Source organism: Oryctolagus cuniculus, chromosome 12, assembly GCF_964237555.1.
Source record: "Oryctolagus cuniculus chromosome 12, mOryCun1.1, whole genome shotgun sequence".
NCBI lineage: Eukaryota > Metazoa > Chordata > Mammalia > Lagomorpha > Leporidae > Oryctolagus > Oryctolagus cuniculus.
The window spans coordinates 83,330,554-83,351,668 of record NC_091443.1 but is presented as its reverse complement, the minus strand read 5'-3'; the positions used below and the strand labels follow the sequence as shown (position 1 = coordinate 83,351,668).

Here is a 21,115-nt window from a genome sequence, read left to right as displayed (position 1 = left end):
ACTTGGGTTTTTAGATGTGGTAATGTTATCAAAACCCACCAAAGTATTTACTTTTTAACATACTTTACAGAAATATATATATTTTTGAATTTAGAAAATATATGTAATTTAATATCTGTTATATCTGTTATCCATTCATGATCCAGAAAGATTTTCTTTTAATCTATTCTTTTCTGATCTTGCTACAAACTACCTATGTGTCCTTGAGCAAATATGTTTGGAAGGCGAAGTGACAGATCATCCTATCTGCTGTTTCACTCCCCCAAATGGCCACAATAGCCAGGGCTGGGCAAAGCCAAAACCAGGAACTCCAACCTGGCCTCCCTTTTGGGTGGCAGGGACCCAAGCGCTTGAGCCATCACTGCTGCTTCCCAGTCACATTAGCAGGGAGCTGAATTAGAAGCAGAATAGCTGGGACTTAACTGGAACTTTGATATGGATGCAGGAGTCCCAAGTAACAGCTTCATCCACTGCAGCACAACCCTCAGCCTTTGAGCAAATTTCTTAACCCTCCGGGCCTTCATTTCATCATTAGCTTCTATTTTCTCTGAAGTTATAAGAGAATAAATCATATGCAGTTTATCATTTGCTGATGAATAATACAATAGAATGAATGGTTTTAACAGTAAAATTAACCTAATCACAATTTAGCAATTTTTCATTGAGAAGATGCCTTAGGGTCCTAGCCATTCAAAGCATGGTGCCTGAAACAACAGCCTCTTAAAAAATCAAAACCCTTGAGGCTAGCACTGTGGTGCAGTGGGTTAACACCCTGGCCTGGGGTGCCGGCATCTCATATGGGCGCCGGTTTGAGGCCCGGCTGCTCCGCTTCCAATCCAGCTTTCTGCTGTGGCCTGGGAGGGCAGTAGAAGATGACCCAAAATGCTTGGGCCCCTGCACCCACATGGAGACCCGGAGGAGGCTCCTGGCTCCTGGCTTCAGATTGGCGCAGCTCCAGCCGTTGCGGCCAATTGGGGAGTGAACCATCTGGTGGAAGACACCCCCCCCCCCCGCCTCTCTGCCTCTCTCTCTCTGCCTCTCCTCCTCTCCTCCTCTCCTCCTCTCCTCCTCTCCTCCTCTCCTCCTCTCCTCTCCTCCTCTCTCTCTGTGTAACTCTGACTTTCAAATAAATAAATAAATCTTTACAAAAAAATTCAAAACCCTGGACACCAATCCAGATTCTACATTTTACAAGATCACCAGGTTATTCATATGCACATTGAAATTCAAGTAGCACTGCTTAAGAATTTTACAAACTTCAAAAGGTAATCATATGAGCTGCACTAAAAAACGTACTGAATTTGAGTTGTTTTTGCCATCAGCTTTCTGCTAAGCCCTCTAAATCTGCCACTTTGTGAAAATTGGGAATTGAGAAACATTGATGGAATATTTTCAAATCTGTCTATAAATGGCAATACCTTAGTTGAAGTTTAGAAGTCCTGGATAGTTATATCATTTCAGTTAAGTTCCTTGAGTCATGTATGTCTCTTTCTGCAGCTAGAAATGGAGAGACTCCTGTGAGGAATAGAATTTTCTTTGACATACGTGAGATGGCACAGGCACAGTCATTTTACTTGATCTAGTTTGTGTCCTGACCAGTAAACTCTGAATAGATAATTTGTCAGATCTTCAGTGTCTGGAATGAGGCATTCATATTATGAAGATGACATCCCCAGGTGTTGATATTAGTGCTCATTCACTGAAGAAAATGAGCTGCTCAGAGTTTAAGCCTGAGATAATATGACTAATGCCTTAAAGGGGCAAGAAATAAATCCCAGCCTTTTCTATCCTGAGAATTATTAGTATGTTTTAAAGTTACTGCTTCCAAGCACCTATCTTTGAGCCATTGGGCAATTATCTATGACAGGCTGTATTGTAAGGATTCTGCTGTCATTCCCATTCCCTGATAGAAATAAAATATATTCATATGTGAGGATGTATGTTGATTTTGGGTGGAGATGGCAGTGGCTATGAGAGATCTGTTTTATCCATCACTCTCTTGCCTGCATCTGCCAGGGACTCTATTCATGAGGCTTAAATATATCCATCTTTCTGTCTGAATCCTGCTCTGTTTGAAAGAGTGAATTAAGATTACCTGAAAGTATTTGAAAGTGGTTATGCTGTATAGACAAATATATTGGCTATTAGTAGTAAATTAATGGAGCTTTGAAAAAGTATAATCTTGCATTACAGCAATTTCCAGTTTTTGTACTACCAAAAGTAGAATATCAAGGTTGTTATGGAGTTGAAGCTCTGACTGAAAGTGAACTTTGTCGCTTATGGACTGAAAGTTTATTGCATTCCAACTGCTCGTTTTATGTTGGTAAGTTATGTAAGAGTTGTTGTTCTCCTTTTTAGTTTCCTTGTAAATTCACACTTTTAATTTTTAGACTCAATTATAAATTACTGCCATTCTGTGCTTTTTTCAACTTTCTAATTGTGTTAACATTTGAAAGTACTATTTAATTGTTTTGACATGTACATGTATCTATATTTTTAATTTTTCTAAAATTATGATATAGTCTGCAGGAGGTTGGTTTGCATTTGTTATGTTTGTATGTAGTTAACATACTTCACATGATAGATGACTGGCCAATCATTGTTGGTTTCTCCCCCTCCTGGAATGCCAATTCTGTTCATTTCATACATTTCAATCCTTCCTGTCTCATGTTTCTCTCTTTGCAGTCTTTTACTTCCTTTGATCTCTCAGTACATTTTCTTTTACTTCCCTTATGACTTGCTTCTATTTGCTACAAAACTTTTCTTCCATCCATCCCTGTTTCCTATTAGAAATAAGTAGTTTTAAAGTCAGAGTCTGAGGAAACTGTATACTCAGAGTACTTAGCATAATTCCTGATATGTAGTAAGTGCTTTAAAAGTGGTTTTTCTTGCCTAATCATAAGAAGGTTATTGGCTTGAAATGTTTTTTCCTATTTTGAATAATCAGTCAATCCTTTATTTTCGTATTTTTTGAGAATGTTAGTGAAATAATCACTTCAGTCTTTGTGCCTAACCCTCAAAGGAAACGACTGATTGTACTGCTTGAAGGAACACTGCCTACCCCGCTTTCCCCAAAATACACACTGCCCAGAGTGTGCTGCAGCAGGTTTTTTTTGTTTGTTTGTTTGTTTTGTTTTTTTGTTTTTGTTTTTTTCTGGACAGGCAGAGTTAGTCAGAGACAGAGAGAAAGGTCTTTCTTCTGTTGGTTCACTCCTCAAGTGGCCGCTGCAGCCAGCACACTGCGCCTGACCGAAGCCAGGAGCTAGGTGCTTCCTCCTGGTCTCCCATGCGGGTGCAGGGCCCAAGGACCTGAGCCATCCTCCACTGCATTCCCGGGCCACAGCAGAGAGCTGGCCTGGAAGAAGAGCAACCGGGACAGAATCCTGCACCCCAACCAGGACTAGAACCCTGGGTGCCGGCACCGCAGGCAAAAGATTAGCCTAGTGAGCCACGGCACCAGCCTGCAGTAGTTTTTAATTACCAGGATTTTCATGTTCCTCCAAAAGATCTCATACTATAACAGTTTTCCTATAACCTGTATGAAAGCAATTCCCAGCACCTCCATTTTAGGAGAGGACAGACCGAAAACTTATCACTAAACTCTTGAATACTGATGAAGAATGGAGATTCATGACTAAAACATTGAAAGTTTGAGCTTTTTAATGAGGGATTTAACAAATCAAACTACCATCCCATAAAGTAGTCTTAAAATTCCTTAATAATCATTGCACTGTGTGCTGGTCATCCTTAGTGATTCCTGTCCACTTAAGAGCGGTTTACTTCAGTGTGAGGAGATGGTATATTTGGTCTCTGTGACAACTGTTTAGTGAAAAATATGTATTACACTGTTTTGAGTCTTTAAGTTGGTTTTGATTTTCATATGGGCATACATATATGACAGCACATTTTAAAATGCTATTTTAAAAGCAGCTATGAGTTTTTTTTTTTTAATGTTGTTAGAGTACCCTTTTAATTAAAGGAAAGTGTTCAGGAAAACCACTTGAAAGGCTTGTTGAAGTAGATTGCTGGCCCCAGCCCTTCAGTGTCTGGTCTGCTGCATCTCTAACATGTTCTCTGAATATGCTGAGGTTAATAATCCTAGGTCCACACTTTGAGAACTTCTGTAGCTCATAGTCTGTTTTTTGTGTAGAATAAACACACTTGTTTTTCCTTTGTTTCTTTGCTATAGGTATATTCCCCTCTTTCCCTAATTTTCGATACTCTCTTATCCTGTTGCCCCATAAAAATTTAGTCTTTTAAGAAAATTTCCAAAGTCTCATCACAACTTCTTTGTCCACCCTGCAATCCTATAATACGTGTCAATTCTGTGTGATTGCCAAAAACTTTAATAAGGACCAATTGCAATAATCATGGTGTATTAAGTGTTGGTAACTGCATGAAGTACAAACTTCACAGCTGGCCCTGTGGTCCACAGATCACTATGTAAATAAGAGATGCGCATCATGGTCAGTCACTTTCAGAATGTGTCTGTGGTCACTCTGCATCTTTCAGTTCATGTGTGGAGAGCAAAGAAACAAGAGATACTGCTGAAAGTGAAATTTGAACTAAATGTAAATGGAATTATAGAACTATATAGAATTATATAGTTATATAATTATATAACTATATAATATAGTTACATATAATATAGTTATATAGTTATACAACATAATTATATATAGAATATATTATATATGTGATATACGATATATTATATATTTTAATATATAATATGTACAATATAATTATATATAGAATTATAGAAGAACATATAGAATACATAGAATTATAGAAGAACAGTGGGAATATTGACATTGCAACTGTTCACGAGACTCTAGATTTGCTGCCACAGGAAATTCATGAAAGCAAGCATACTGATACAAATGAGGAAAGTAGCTGTGACATAAAAGATGAAGAGGTGACACTAGTATAAGATTTTATATTAAGGGGCCGGCACTGTGGCATAACAGGTAAAGCCTCCACCTGCAATGACGGCATCCCATATGGATGCCAGTTTGAGTTCTGCTGCTCCACTTCTGATCCAGCTCCCTGCTCATGGCCTGGGAAGATGACCCAAGCCCTTGGGCCCCTGCACCCATGTGGGATATTAAAGGAACTTCTGGAGATACTTCATATCATTGAAAGCCCAAAGGATACCATGAGAGAGCTGATCTTAACTTAGAAAGGAGTGTAACAATTCACCACAGCATAGAAAAAATGCTTGCTTTCTATCATGAATTGTGCAAGAAGAGAACAAACACTGTTCAAACTACTCTTGATAAGATTTAAGGGAAAAAAAGACTAATTCTCAACATTTCTGATGTTTTAATTTACAGTTTCTGAGTAAATATTTTAATTATTTTCTGTGTTCCTCTGTATTTATAATTGATGGAGAATTTATAATGTTTTGACAAAAGGTATAAAAGGAGCAGAGAAAAGATAATTTTTCCAATTGATTATTAAATTCACTTTCCAAGTTTCTTCCTGTATGGTCATTTGTATGGTTGTGCACTGCATGTAGAGTGTGTCTATATGTACTGAATGTATGGATGTTTGTGTGAATGAATACCTGTATATATAAAGGCTGTATTTGTGCTACACAAAGCAGTGCTTTCCAGCTTTGATGCATTTGAAAGAGATTTGTACAGCACACTGTTGAAGTACAGAGATTGCTCACAGCTAAAGGCAACGGCCAGGAAGCTTTTGCCATCCCAAGCCTTGCTTAACTGCCCCAAGGACTGAGGAGATAAACATCGCAAGCATGTGTATTATTCCTTTATGGCCTACAGATTAGAAAGCCCAGTGTTGAAAAATTGGCATCTTTTGGGGGAGATAAGCCCTCAAAGCATAAGGTGTTTTCTATATAGTTATTTTTGATAGGCCATATTTGAAGTGTATATACCTTCTATCATCGAGCTTCTTTAAAAAGTTAAAAACTGTAAGTCTCCTCAAAGACATTTTAGTAAACATCTTAAATATATTGCACTTAATATGTCCTTTTTATAGTTAAGCCATTAACATGTGTCTTTGTTATTAGAAATGTCACTGTATAGTGAGTGTTAGAAATGCAGAGGTGAAACTAAAACTTCAGAAATAACAAGTGGGAGTGGGAACTACTGGATTTGTTATCTAGGAAGGAAGTCATCTGGTAAAAATGTTTCTAATTAAATTATTTGTGCGTTATGCAAATGAAAGGGGGCTGAATATGGAAATGAGGTAGTAAATTATGTGCATTTTTGTTGTCCCAGTGATTGACATCAGCTTTCTAGGTAATTTGTTTTGATAATTAAATATTGAGAATTAAAAAAATAAAGACAGAAATGGTATTACTTTCAACATCAGTGATTTACACTCTTTGCCAATTGATGTTCTTAACTATACTACAACAGCATAGCTTTTATGTTGAAGTGATTATGTAACATGTAACGCAGGATTATCTTTTATATCATTCTTCCTTGGCAAATTATACAACCTCAATGTTGTGTCTTAACCTGTTTTGCTTTAGAACATACACAATACTTTTTTAAATGCACCCATGTGGGAGACCTGGAAGAAGCTCTTGGCTCCTGGCTTCAGATTGGCTCAGCTCAGGCCATTGCAGCCATTTGTGGAGTGAACCAGCAAATGGAAGATTTCTCTCTCCCAGTTTCTCCCTTTCTCTTTCTGTAATTCTTCTTTCAAATAAAATCTTTTTTTAAAAAAAAAATTATTTGTTTGAGAGGCAGAGAGTAACATCTTCCTTTTGCTGGTTCACTCCCCAAATGGCTACAATGACCAGAGCTGGGCCAGTCCAAAGCCAGGAGCTTCTTCCAGGTCTCCCCCGTGGGTGCGGGACCCAGGAACTTGGGCCATCCTCCATTGCCTTCCCAGGCCATAAGTAGAGAGCTGGATCTGAAGATGAGCAACTGGTACACGAACTGATGCCCATATGGAATGCTGGCGCCACTGGTGGAGGCTTAGCCTACTACACCACAGCACCAGTCCCAAAATAACTCTTTTTTACAAAAAAATTTATTTTGTTACAAAAAAAATCTTGAAATGCATGCATAGATTTTTTTTGATAGAGCTTTTTGAGAGTTTTTTGAATTTCTGATTTGGAATTAGGAAAATCAATACTTGAGCAGTTATTCTTAAGTTGTAGGCTTAGAGATGATATTTTATGTGTAGTCTGGTGTAAGTTTTTCAACATTCAGCAAGTATTTTAGATTGAATACATATTTCTTTTGTAATCTGAATTTTTTAGGACATATTGATGCATTTACTTCAAAACTTTTCCTGCTGGAGGAAATTACCTCAGAAGAATTAAAAGAAAAACTGTCAGCACTCAAGTAAGAAAGCACTTTGTGGTAGGATTTGAAAAACCTGTTAACATGATGGCTCATTTTCCTTTATTTCTGGATATTGGTTAACTTAAAATAAATTATTTTCAAGACTTTTCATCCTTTTTTATATTGAGGCTTCTCATGACCCATCTGTGTTAACCATCTCCATCTCTTAAATTAAATATAATACCAGTAGCACCAGACTTTCTGCCTAAGACACAAGAGTCTAGAGGCAGAGTGGCTGTCACCTGGAAGTGCATGGGAAGCACGCACTCTGCCCCTTTACAGGGAAGGGCAAGGATCTGATAGAGATGCTGAGCTCTCAGGTTGAAACAGAATGAAGTTATTCTGCTCAGACCTCTAAGCACCTAAGTGCAAAGGAAAATAACCTATGAATATGACCTCATTTATATCTCACAGCTTGCTAGAAAAGGCTGATTGTAATATCTCCATTTTACTTTAGGAAAACTTGTGCCTCAGAGCACATGTCTGAGCTATTCAAATTCTTGGTAGTTGATGTTTGATTCACCACTAGGGATGGGAAATTGTCCTGACTTATAATGGCAGCATAGTTCCAGCTCTGGAGCTTGACACAATTTCTTAAGTTTCCCAGATGCAGACTTAAAACTTTGGCTTCGGCTTGTTCTTAAATACATCCACTTGTATTGTAAGAATTGCTTTTCTTGAGCAGTAACTTTTTGTTACAGACGTAAACAGAAAAGCTTTTCCATGCCCTATTCACTGCCTGCCTCATTTCTCTCCATGAAAAGCATTTTGTAAAAAAAAAAAAAAAAAAGAAAAGAAAAGAAAAAAGGAATGAATTTAGTCTTAGAAGTAATAAATATTACAAGTGTTTTGATTCACACAAAGTCAAAATACTTTATGAAGAGAAATCAGGAAGTGGCAAAAATTCAGTAAATATTCCAAATATAATTTTGGTATTCTTTGACTTGCATTATCTCATCTGTTCAGATGTTAAGGGAATATCTCTTCTAAAGACCTGTAATTGTTTGTTTTTTACTGTTTTTAAATTCAGGATTAACATATAATACTTGAACATTTTTAAGGACTATGCAACTTTTCAACATGTAGACATAAGTTAAACCCACCATACCAAGAAATCAGCCTTCCCATTTTCTTATCTTTGTGTTTGGAGTCTACCAGCTCCTCTATTCCAGGTTTTCATAGAGTACAGTGCATCACCATGAGCCATAATCATGTCATTGTGCTGCAAAACCCCGGGACCTGTTACAGTATCCCTGCTGTGCTCTTCTTCCCTTGTCCAACCTCTTTCTACCCTTCCTGGCTGAGGAGCTGTAATTGTTAGCAGTAAGAGTTTTGTGGATTAATTTCACATGAATTTCTTCTGTTTAATAGGATTTCAAGTTTACTTAACATTCTCCAACACATTCTAAAGAAATTAAGTAGGTAAGTGTTTTGGGGGCCTTTTATTATATGTCTTCTTTTCTTTTTTAAAGATTTATTTGGGGCCGGCACTGTGGCACAGCGGGTTGACACCCTGGCCTGAGGCGCCAGCATTCCGAATGGGTGCCAGTTGGAGACCCGGCTGCTCCACTTCCAATCCAGCTCTCTGCTATGGCCTGGGAAAGCAGTGGAGGACGGCCCAAGTCTTTGGGCCCCTGCACCTGTGTGGGAGACCCAGAGGAGACTGCTAGCTCCTGGCTTCCAATTGGCACAGCTCTGGCTCTTCCGACCAATTTGGGAGTGAACCATCGGATGGAAGACCCTGCTTGTTCACTCCCCAGATTGCCGCAGTGGCTGGAACTGAGCCAGTCTGAAGCTAGGAGCTTGTATCTGAGTCTCCCGTGTGGGTGCAGGGACTCAAACATTTGGGCCATCATCTACTGCTTTCCTAGGCTATTGCAGAGAGTTGGATTGGAAATGGAGCAGCCGGGACTGGAATCAGCACCCATATGGGATGCTGGCACTGCAGGCAGTGGCTTTACCTGCTTCATCACGGCTCTGGCCTCAGTGTCTTCTTTTCTTAGATAAAATTTCTTAGACACTTTGAAAATATTCTGTTAGGGACAGATAGAAAATAGCCCAGGAATGCAAGGATTGTTTTAAGAACAGTTTTCTGGAGTTCCTTTGTCAACTTGTATTTCTTTACTGTTAAGTAAGTTAAGGAAAATCTAACTTACTAAGTTTGTAGGCAGATCCATAAAACAGAAATATGATTAATCTTTAAATAATATATCGTGGGAAAGAACTGAGGTACTCCTTTGATGCAGAGTAGTGCATAAACCCAAGAAAGTACAAAGTATTAATTATACCTATTTAGCTCTTCATGGTGATATATTGGATCCCTTAGAGCTCTCTATAGAGAAAGGGAAAATGTGAATTTGATGTTTGACTTACGAGATTATTGTGATAGTAGAGGGTCACGATTAAGGGTATGGCCTGTGGAGTTTAACTGCCTGTGTTTTGGTAGTCAAGCCCTATACTAAGAGCTTGGGCAGATTGCTTAGCTTCTCTAATTTGTTTATTTATCTCCAATGTGGGGTAATATGTTATGCCTTGAAAGTTAGTTATGGAAGATTTATTGAAAAAATTAATGTGAGTGGTATAATTGTTGTTAGCCCATGATAGTCAGTACCTGCTAGCTGCTATTGTTAGTATTATTACCCTCCTGGAATCTCACACTGATTTATGATATTACTTCATTGGCTGTTTCTGCCACTTTAAACAACTCAGTGTAGTGAACATGTTGCATTGACTTCTCTATTCACCTGCTATTAGATACAAAAAACGCACAGTGTAGAATGAAAAATGTGTAGGAATGCTTTTCAGTGTATCTCTTGTCCACACACTAGAGAATTCAGACTGTTTCACATAAAATTATTTTTTAAACTTACACATTGACTTATGTAACAGTAAAAATAATCAGGTATTCTAAACTTTGGAATAAAGATTAGTTGCCTAAAAGGTGTGAAGGTCGTTAAAAAGACACTTCTTAAATCTTATTTGGTCATAAAAGTACTTGTAAAGGTTGTGTTCTGTCTCTATAACTGTTTTTAATTTTACTGATTCCATGAAGGAAAAAAAATTTTACTGATAGATCGTAATTAAGAAAGTGTTATTGAAATTGATGCCATGAGCCCATAGTTGAGCTTCATTGTGTGGATTTAGTTTGCAGGAGGGTTCCTACTTGTTATCTCATGCTGCAGAAGATTCTTCACTCCTGATCTACAAAGCTTCTGATGGAACACTTACTAGGACGGCATACAATTTACATAAAACTCACTGCGACCTCCCTGGTGTACCTTCCAGCCTCTCAGTTCCCTGGGTCCCATTAGATCCCAGTCTCTTATTACCGTATCATATTTATCACGGAAGAATACCTTGTACCTTTCCACCTAAATCACTGGGTCCCACAACACAGCCAAAGGTGAGACATATTCTGAAATCAACTGTTCTATTAGGTTTATTTTTACTGTCTTATTATTATTTATTATTTTACTGTCTTATTTTACTATCTTATTACTTATTATTTACTTATAATAGGTCCTATTAGTCTTTTTTACTGTCTTTTATCCTGGTGTCCACATTTACTATATTATTCTCAGCACCATTATAAACTGTGTATCTATAAGAAAAGTAGATAAAGTTGTATGCTCTGCTAAATCCAGCCTTGATGCTAGTGTAACTTTCTTCTTACAAGGTTTATAAGTCAACTAAAGAAAATTCTTTGAGCCTGCTCCGTGGGTGCATGAGTTACGCATCCACATAGTTAAATCCCTATGTTCCTCTGAAAGGCAAAGTTACATATTTTCTGGTAAATTTTATTTCTGTATATTTGGTATCTGTTCATTAAATATTTGAAGCAGCATGCAGAAGAATAATATAGCCAGTAAATGTATGATATTAAAAATAATTAATAAAGTTTGGGAATAATGTCAGGTGCTTTTTTATTTTACTCTGTGCAATTGTGTATTAAAACAGCTTAGCAAATAGCATAAACTTAAACAGAAATAACATTAATTTTAGCAATTCTCTACCAAGATATATTTATATTTGAAAGACATGGAACCAGTATAATGAACAGCTACCTATACTCTAATGTGCATTACACATTACTCAGTATAGGTTAGATGTGGAAACAATGGACATATCTATCTACACATGAATAGACTTGAAATGTGGCAAATAAACACAATGGGGTTCTACTGAGCCTTCCATAATGAAATTCTGTCACTTTTGACAATTTACTTGAATATAGAGAATATCACATGAAGTGACAAACCCAGAAGGACACAAAAAGACAAATATATTATCTCATTTATATTTCAATTCTGAAAAACTGCAATGCATGTTAGAGGTAAGAATGGTGAGTAATGGGGGGAAGTAGTGGAATGAGGATACAGGGAACACATTGGTCAAGGGGCACAAAGTTTCCAGTAGACAGCATGAATGAGTCTACAGCTATACTGCACAGCATGGAAATTAAAATGCTGCATTTCATATTTCAAGTTTCTAAGCGAGGCTTTTAAATGTTCTCACTATAAAATACATGTGAATATTTCTCATTTGAAAATCCCAGAATTAACACTCATCAATGATCACAGCATATCCTACAAGTACAGCATATCCTACAAGTATGTATAACTATTTCTCAGTTGAATATTTTAAAAAGGCAAAGATTATCAGGTTACACTAAAAATAAACAAAGAATAATATAATGTGTATAATATTAAAACCATTTTAACTTTTTTGTATTAATAAAAAGAGAAATGTTCCATGCATTCCATAGCAGGATAAAATTTTTTTTTAAAAAATTTATTGGAGGGGCTGGCACTGTGGCATAGCAGGTAAAGCTGCTGCCTGTCAGGTGCTTTAAAGCAGATATTACTAATTAGTGAATGAATGTCTTGTTAAAAACACAAATAAAGCATTTAGGACTGCATTGTGTTATGTTTAGTATTGTATAGCTCAGTATTTATTGAATTACAATTAGTGTTACTTTCTTGATACAATTCATCCCAGAAATGCCAGTTTAATGATATCTCTTTCTCTGAAACTTTCTCTATTAGGTCATTTATTCTTTGTATTTGCATTATATAAGAAATTCCAACTTGAGTTTGATTGTAGGTAAAGTTTTGTTCTCTACCAGTGAATCTAATGTTCAGGAAACAAAAACTCAGTGTATCTTTCTTCCGTGCTGCCAAAAGTCAGAATTGCTGTCCCTGTTGTATAATTTTCTCAGTACATTTGCCCCACAACACCAATCACTGTGTGTCCTCTGAATATTCAATTCTTCTTTCTTTTCTGTATTATACTGGATTAATTTGTAAGTGTCTTTAAGTCCTTTTGAGAGATACCTGGAATGCAAATACTGAGGATGCTTTTAATAATTGACAGTGAAAGGGGTGGCTTATGTTTTTCAGGTCTCCACTCTAATGTTACCACTCTAATGTTACTTTTTTTTTTTTTTTTTTTTTTTTAGAAAGTTAGAGAGAGGCAGAGAGAGAGAGGTCTTCCATCTGCTGGTTCACTCCCCAGATGGCAGCAGCAGCCAGAGCTGGGCCAATACAAAGCCAGGAGCCAGGAGTTTCTTCTGGATCTCTCTCCCACATGGGTGCAGGGGCTCAAGCACAGCTTTCCCAGGCCACAGCAGAGAGCTGGATTGGAAACGGAGCAGCAGGGATTTGAACTAGCACCCATATGGGATGCCGGCACTATAGGTGGTAGCTTTATCTGCTACACCATGGCTCTGGCCCCTCTAAAGGATCTAAGGATCCTTTTAGAAATGAGAATGCATTGCTCATTCCTAGTTAACTTTGGCCAAGAAAGCATGTGGTTAGATAGGACAAGTGAAAGCATGGAGAAAGTTAGTTGTAAACATCTTAAAGCTGTTTTATCTGCAGTTTTAGTTGTTTGTTTCAGCTTTAATTTAGTCATTTTTACAACCTAAGAAAAAATTTTCTTAAAAATGATAATCGAACTATTTCTGAAAGGCCTGTGTATTTTATGGGAGAATTTCCTCCTTTTAATTTAGAAACAGTGATTATAGTCTCTCACTTAGAACATGTAATTCTACGTGGGCATAGATTGTTCTTTTTTAGTGAAAATGAATGGTTTAATACTTTGGCACTGAACAGATTTAAGAACAAAAAATACGTGAGTATTCCGTTTTTGCGGTGTGTTTTTAGAAAGTCCTTATCAATATAGACTGGCATTGAAATAATATGTGATTTATGCCTTGGAAATACTATAATTTCATTTTTTAAATGATGAGCTCTAAAATGTGCTTTAGAACCACTAGTAAATCATTTATTTATTTTGAGAAGAATTTGCATATATCCAGGGTTTGGCCATATGAACTTGAACAATTATGTGTTTATCACTGAGTACTCGTTAAGTTGTATTATTTTTTTTTATATTTATTTATTTGAAAAACAGAGTTACAGAGAGGCAGAGACAGAAGTCTTCCATCCGCTGGTTCACTCCCCAAGTGGCCACAATGGCCAGAGCTGGGCCGATCCGAAGCCATGAGGAACTTCCAGGTCTCCCACGTGGGTGCAGGGGCCCAAGAACTTGGGCCATCCTCCACTGCTTTCCCAGGCCATAACAGAGAGCAGGATCAAAAGTAGAGCAGCCAGGACTTGAACCGGTGCCTATATGGGATGCCGGCACTGCAGGCAGCAGCTTTACCCACTATGCCATGGAACCAGCCCCTAATTTGTATTTTTTAACATACCTAAGACATTCAGTCCAGAGGCAACTACTTAGTTTATCCAGGAGTAAATTGTTATGCAGCCTAGCATTTAAATACAGTAGACAACTGAATGACTAATGCTTGGTTTTACATATTTTGGAAAGTTTTGGAGATCTGCTCACCTGCCCACAATCTAGCCCTACATTTATTAGGAATCGTCCCACTCTCCTCCCTTCTTCCTGGCCAGGCCATGAGAGTAGGACTTCCTAGTTCTTGACCAGCTAAGCCCAGATAGAGTCCAATCTTAGCAGCAATGAAGGGTTAGCGCTTTGGGGAAACTGAAGAAGTAAGACTCTGTATGAAACAGGCTCTGCGTATTTTCTTGGTGTAAAAACCTCAGAAACAAATGTTTTTTCCTGTGGGGCAATCCTTTATTCTGTAACTCACTTGAACTCAATTCTCATCCTTATCGCGTGCCTTTGGCATTTACTCTGGGGTACCCCTGCATTCTGCCTCTACTGCATCAAGTAGAGGTTGTACAAGTAGTGATAGGTCCTGTTTGCTCCCTGTGCTACATGGGACTTCCACTTCAGTCTTTTTGCAAGTACTTCTTATTTACCTTTTTTCTCCTCTTAAAACATCCACAGTAAACATTCATTGCACACACACACACACACACACACAGTCTTTCAAATGAAGTCTTCAAAATGCTTGCTTTCCTTAAAGATACTGTAGATACCATGTGCCTTTATAGGAAATACAAGCTGAATGGGGAGTAGTATAGATAATCTAAAAATCACAGTACTTTGTAATTGCAGCGTTAGAAAAGTTCATCAATTTCAGCCACAGACAGACTAGGAAACTGAAATTTCTACTCAAGCTCATCCTTTTTCAGTCTTGTAATTTTAAACCCAGAGATGCTCCCTAACGAGAGTAGATTTTAGATGAGGGAAGCTGAAGTCTGGTGCATTCTTATCCAGCAGTCCCTTGGAAGCAATGGCAGTACTACTTCTTTGGGCTAGGAATTTGCTTGTGGTTGTAGAATTCACTGGATAGGAAAATAAGAGACAGCTATGGGCTGGCCCTATGGAAACACTTTGAGGCCGCTCAGCCTTGGTCCTGCTCTGCAAGGCCGGGCCTTCTCCACTTTGCGCACTTTCACTGGCCAAGGAGGTGACCACATTTGTAGATCTCATCTTCAACATGACTGCAATTAGCAAAGGGTTGTGTCCTAAGAATAGTGCTCCTGTCTTCCCTACACTGTCAGCTGGGATGTGGGGATGAGGAAGGGCAGACACAAGGGTAGAACCAGCACCACCACAAAATCATCCCAGCCTGCCTTCTTTCCCTTTTGGGTCTTCTGTATTCACTGTCAGGCTGTTGCCTTCCTCTTTTTTCTGGTTCTTTTCTTTGATTCCTTCAGTTTTTCCTTTCTACTTGGGTTCTTCTGTCTGCCTTCCTTTTTCTTTCACGTTTCTTTCTTCCTTCTTCCCCCTTGGCCTCTTGTTTTTTCTCCATACTCTTTGTATATCTTCCCTTCCTCTCTTTGTTTTTGTCCGTGTAATTTCTTCTCCCTCCTGACCACTTCTGACCTCCATGTGTGTTTCTCATTTCCACCTTTTTCTTGCCTTCAGCCTAATTATTGCAATTACATAGCTCAAAAGGCCTATCATTTTCATTTTCCTATTTACTGACATTGCAGTCTCTTCCACATTTAACACAGGTGGTAGTTTCCCTGTTCATGTCTCTGCCCTGGTCTGTCTCCTTCCCTAGTTGTTGTTGGAAAGTTCAGTAGTTTAAAACTGTGTCAGATTAAAACTTGTAAAACAACCAGGTAATAGAGGATTGAGAATATGTAAAAGATAATTCACAAGGTGATCAGTACATGTGTAGGTAACACAGAATGGACTGCATATAGATCTGATAGAAGTACAGTAAACTGTTCTGTTCATTTCTTAGATTGGAGGAACAAGAATGCCTACCCGTAGCCGCAGGAATCCAGTTTCCATGGAAACCAAAAGCAGTTGTTTGCCTGCTCAGCAAGTTGAAAATGAAGGAATGGCTTCAAATAAAAGAAAAATAACTTGAGGGACCATACCATGGAAAATGAAATTTTGAAAACCAGTTGTAACAATGCTTAATTTTGAAAAGTTTGAGGGGAAATAGGCCTAAAAGATCAGTAAGCAAGAGGAAATTTTTCCTTTAATATCTTCAAGTTGTTGGAGTGCCTTGAAAAATTATGCTGGAATGTGTCAAATAATGCAGTGTTCTACCCTTTACCCTGTTGTTTGAAGAGAATAGAGATGTATGTTAAAGCAGACATGACAGGGAAGTACATAAAGAAGGGAAATATTTTTACATTAGATCTTTTCCAAAAATTGTAAATAAGAAAATAACTTGCTTCTTTGAGAATAATATTTATCATTGTGTATTATGTTAATAATTAAAATCATATTGCCAGTGTTCACATTGGCTCAGAGGATTAAATACTGCCACATCAGAGGCAGTTATGAGCTTTGTCAATATTATTTCTGAATTGTTTGAACAGTTTTTGTATGCTACTTTAAAATGATAATTATTGCAGGCTAATAAAGTTAATACTTTAAAAATCTTGGTGAAATTCTGTTAAGCAAAAAATAAAAATAAGAAACTCCCTGCCTCTGAAGGCACAAGTTAATACTTTCCTTGTTGTGCAACCATCATTATGCTTAGAAGAAAAAAAAAAAGAAAACTTTCATGTATAACAGGTTTGGTGACGAGTATCTCTGAGCACAAATTCTAGCTGGGTGTTGAAATCACTACCGGAAGCAGAGAAGAGTATGATTCCAGGAAAAAAATGTGTTGTAACTGACAAGTTTAACATGGTAAAGCATGCCCTGTTCTCCCCTCATCCATGTGGTCAGCTTACATTTTCCAGGACCACAGATTAAAAGGGTATAATGAGGTGATTAAACTATGGCCAACTTAAGAAACAAACCTGTTTAATTTTTGTATTTCTGTTGAATGTTCACTGAAATTTTTAGAAAATGTGTCATTTGTAAAATACAAGTATTGTAAATCAAAGGCAATATTTTGTTTTTAGGGGGATTTTTTTCCCCGAGGCTGAAATGTCATCTCAAAATATTTGAAGTAACAGTTGACAAAAACATTTTTTTTAAGATTTATATATTGCCAGCGCCGTGGCTTACTAGGCTAATCCTCCGCCTTGCGGCGCCGGCACACCAGGTTCTAGTCCCGGTCGGGGCACCAGATTCTGTCCCGGTTGCCCCTCTTCCAGGCCAGCTCTCTGCTGTGGCCCAAGTGCTTGGGCCCTGCACCCCATGGGAGACCAGGATAAGTACCTGGCTCCTGCCATCGGATCAGCGCGGTGCGCCGGCCGCAGCGCGCCGGCCACGGCAGCCATTGGAGGGTGAACCAACAGCAAAAGGAAGACCTCTCTCTGTCTCTCTCTCTCACTGTCCACTCTGCCTGTCAAAAAAATTTTTATATATTGGGGGCTGGCACTGTTGGCATAGTGGATAAAGTGACCACCTGCAGTGCCGGCATCCCATAGGGGTGCCGGTTCGAGTCCCGGGTGCTCCACTTCCAATCCACCTCTCTGGTATGGTCTAGGAAGGCAGTAGAAGATGGCACAAGTCCTTGGGCCCCTGCACCCATGGGGGAGACCCGGTCCTGGCTCTTGGCTTTGGATTGGCACAGCTCCACCTGGTGCAGCCAGAGAGTGAACCAGTGGATGGAAGAACTTTCTCTCTGCCTCTTTCTGACACTTCTCTCTGTGTAACTCTGACTTTCAAATAAATCTTTAAAAATAAATAGAGGCTGGCGCTGTGGCTCACTTGGTTAATCCTCAGCCTGTGGCGCCTGCATCCCATATGGGAGCTGGGTTCTAGTCCCGGTAGCTTCTCTTCCAGTCCAGCTCTCTGCTGTGGCCTGGGAGGGCAGTGGAGGATGGCCCAAGTGCTTGGGCCCCTGCACCCACATGAGAAACCAGGAAGAAGCACCTGGCTCCTGGCTTCGGCTCAGCACAGCACCAGCTGTAACGGCCATTTGGGGAGTGAACCAATGGAAGGAAGACCTTTCTGTCATTCTATCTCAACTCTACCTGTCAAAATATTTATTTACTTGTTTGTTTGTTTGAAAGACAGTTACAGAGAGAGAAGGAGAAACAGAAATCTTAACATCTGCTGCTTCACTCCCCAAATGACCACAAAAGCCAGAACTGGCCCGATCTAAAGTTGGGCCACCTGCTGCTGCTTTCCCGAGCACATTAGCAGGGAGTTGAATCAGAAGTGGAGCAGCTGGGACTCAAACTGATGCCCACATTGAATGCCTATACCACAGGCAACCGCACAGTTGAAAATTTCTGTCTTTAAGTTTTATTAGGTTTTAATTTTTTGGATTTGTGATAAAATTTTTAATTTTTCATTTTACTTGAAATTCATAAAGAGAGCAATCTTCCATCTACTGGTCCACTTCCCAAACAGCCACAGTAGTGTTTGCTGGACCAGGCTGGCACCAGAAGCCTGGATCTCAACTTGGGTCTCCTGGGTGGATTTCAAGGACCCAGGTACTTGAACCATCACCTCCCACAGTGCGTATTAGCAAGAAGGTGCAAATGGAGGTAAAACTGGTACTCAAATCCAGGCACTCTGCACTTCCCAAGTGGCAGGGTAACCACTGCATCAAATACCCTCCCCTAAAATATTTTTAAATAATGTAGTAAATAATTATTAATACATGTTATCTTAGGTATTTTAATTTATCACTTCCTCATCCTGCCATCTCCTTTCTTTAAAGCACTGAGCTTTTTTTAAAAACATTAGGTCACATATTCCAGAAATGTTTTAGTTATGAATCATTGGCTAATGAGCCAAGCGAGCGGCCAGGGGTTCCCTTGGAACTAAACTAGTTAGTAAAAGGGTGGGCAGTGACTGCTTCAGACTTCTGAGAACCAGGAATACTTGGTTTTCATTTTTTTCATGTAGCCTTTTTAATTATTATTTTACTATCTACATAGTAAAATGTGTGTTCTTGCAAGTGACTGTTTTGAATTATCTTTGCCTGACTGATATAAAGCTAGCTTCTCACTGGTGCTTAATGAAACCTTTCTAACATATCTAATTGTGCCTCATTTTCTTTTACTGATTTTTAGTAGTAAGAATTTATAAGCAAGAAAGTGACATTAACATGAGCAAAGACATTTATATAAAAAAAAAAATCACACATCAGGATGTAATGAACTTGGCCCCCTTATACATTACTGGTAAGATTCACTTTTTGGAAAATAGTTTACTTCAGTGAATATGTCAGTACAGCTGTATGCCACACAGTCTAAAGTAGTTAACCATATTTATCATACTTTCTTCTTGAAAAGACCAGATCTAACCATATTTATCATACTTTCTTCTTGAGTGGACCACAGATTCTTCAGGGATAAGAGCATATTTTTTTTTCACCATCAAATAACATCTGATACAGAGGCTGTCAGCAGTTCAGTAGATACAAGTTGTATGCATGAATGAACAAATACATAGATAGCAAGGATAATTTTTTTCTTCAGGAGCTCATATTCTAATGGAGGACTCAATACCAATCTGTGTGATAAATGCTCCAATAAAATAATATGAGAGCCATGCAACCAGGTCCTGATGGTTTAAGATTTTCTGAGACAAAGCTTAAGTGATGTCTTTTTAAACATGAGTGGATGATATAAGGCTAGAATGAGAGATGTAACAGGATGAAAGAAAGCAGCATATGAAAAGGTGGAAGATAACCAGATTGTAGGCTGTGAACATGAGATGTTAGGATTTGGTCCTGTACAAAGAACCAATAGAGAAGTCTAATATGTCTGGAAAGATTTTGTTGGCTTTAGACAAGCAAACACAGTGGAAGTGGGGAGGAAGAAAAGTGAGAAGACTGTGGTAAAAGCCTAGAATTTACATAGGAGGGAAGAGAGAAAAACTAGAAATAAGAGTAAGCTCAAGTGATAGAGAAAAGACTGCTCACTTACACAGCTGGTAGGCAAAGTCAAATGTGGTTTCCAGTTTCCTCCTCGGGAATATTGGATGAATTGTGGCATTCATTGAGAAAAAGTTCCATTAAAGCATTCATGTCCTTGAACCATTTGTACTACTTGGAGTCTAGGTTTGTGTGCTGCACAGTTTCTGTGAGATAGGAGTGCACGTGCCCCTCAGCTAAGGACCTCCAGCTCAAGGCTTCCCGTGAAAAGTGCAGGCAAGCTGTGGGTTAGAGCTGCAGGCCCCTGAAGCTTTGACTGGTTGCAGCAGCTGCTTCCAAGAAAGTTCTCTCACACTGGAAGTGGTGGCCTCTGTTTCTCACTGGTTGTTGCAGCAAGTCTCAGATCCTTTCCATGTGTCCTCAAAACAAGGTAGCTGGCTGGTATCAGCAATCTGAGAGCAAGGAAGAAGCAACAGTGTCTCATGAGTGTAGCCTCAGAAGTCAGATACATTCTGCTTGTTAGAAACAAGTCACTAACCCCACATTCCTGAGCTCTACATCTTGGAGGGCAGAGTGCGAGAACTGTTGAACCACATATATATACCATGAACATTTTCAAGGGATATAGGAGAATTAGGTTTAGGCCGGAGAGAGAAGAAAGGACACATTAAAGTGTGGTATTGGCAACTTGTTAAATCTGAGGCAGAACTAGTTGTGTCAAAGGTAATTGAACCCTTGAGCCTTGGACTTAAGTTTCATGTCCTCAGTACAGATTTGGCAGTCATTGGTTTGTCTGTGGTGATTGAAATCCAGGCAAAGGATAAAGGGACACAGCAGAAATGAGTAAAATAAGGAGAAGGCCATGAATGGAGCACTAGGAAAGGACAAGTTATATTAAACTGGCTAGCAGGGAAGTTGGACCGCAAAAGTAAGAACCAGGTGGAATGTGAGACGTAAGCCATGAAATTCCTCACTGCCAGCTGCTCACAGCTAGCTGACAGTTTTGATCTTTGCAACTGCAAAAGGAAATTCACCCATTCGTTTCCAGTTCCCAGATACTGGGTTTGGATACCACGAACATTGTGCAAGTAGAATGGAAAGTGGGCTTAGAAGGGAGAGAACATTTTATTTCCTCATTGTATTACCAACATGTTACATC

General features: G+C 38.8%; 1 protein-coding gene across 4 annotated transcripts in view; it reads left to right on the top strand.

The window, feature by feature from the left end:
• Positions 1-16,607, top strand: part of ICE2 (interactor of little elongation complex ELL subunit 2) — a 42,327-nt gene extending 25,720 nt beyond the window's left edge. For all 4 annotated transcript variants that reach the window (XM_008268940.4, XM_008268941.4, XM_002718197.5 and 1 more), the window contains exons 12-16: positions 2,194-2,323; positions 7,244-7,328; positions 8,700-8,750; positions 10,473-10,731; positions 15,958-16,607. In XM_008268940.4, coding sequence (XP_008267162.1) covers positions 2,194-2,323; positions 7,244-7,328; positions 8,700-8,750; positions 10,473-10,731; positions 15,958-16,086 — 654 coding nt within the window. In that variant the 3' untranslated portion in view covers positions 16,087-16,607. The remainder of the gene's footprint in view (positions 1-2,193; positions 2,324-7,243; positions 7,329-8,699; positions 8,751-10,472; positions 10,732-15,957) is intronic.
• Positions 16,608-21,115: the final 4,508 nt, after the last annotated feature.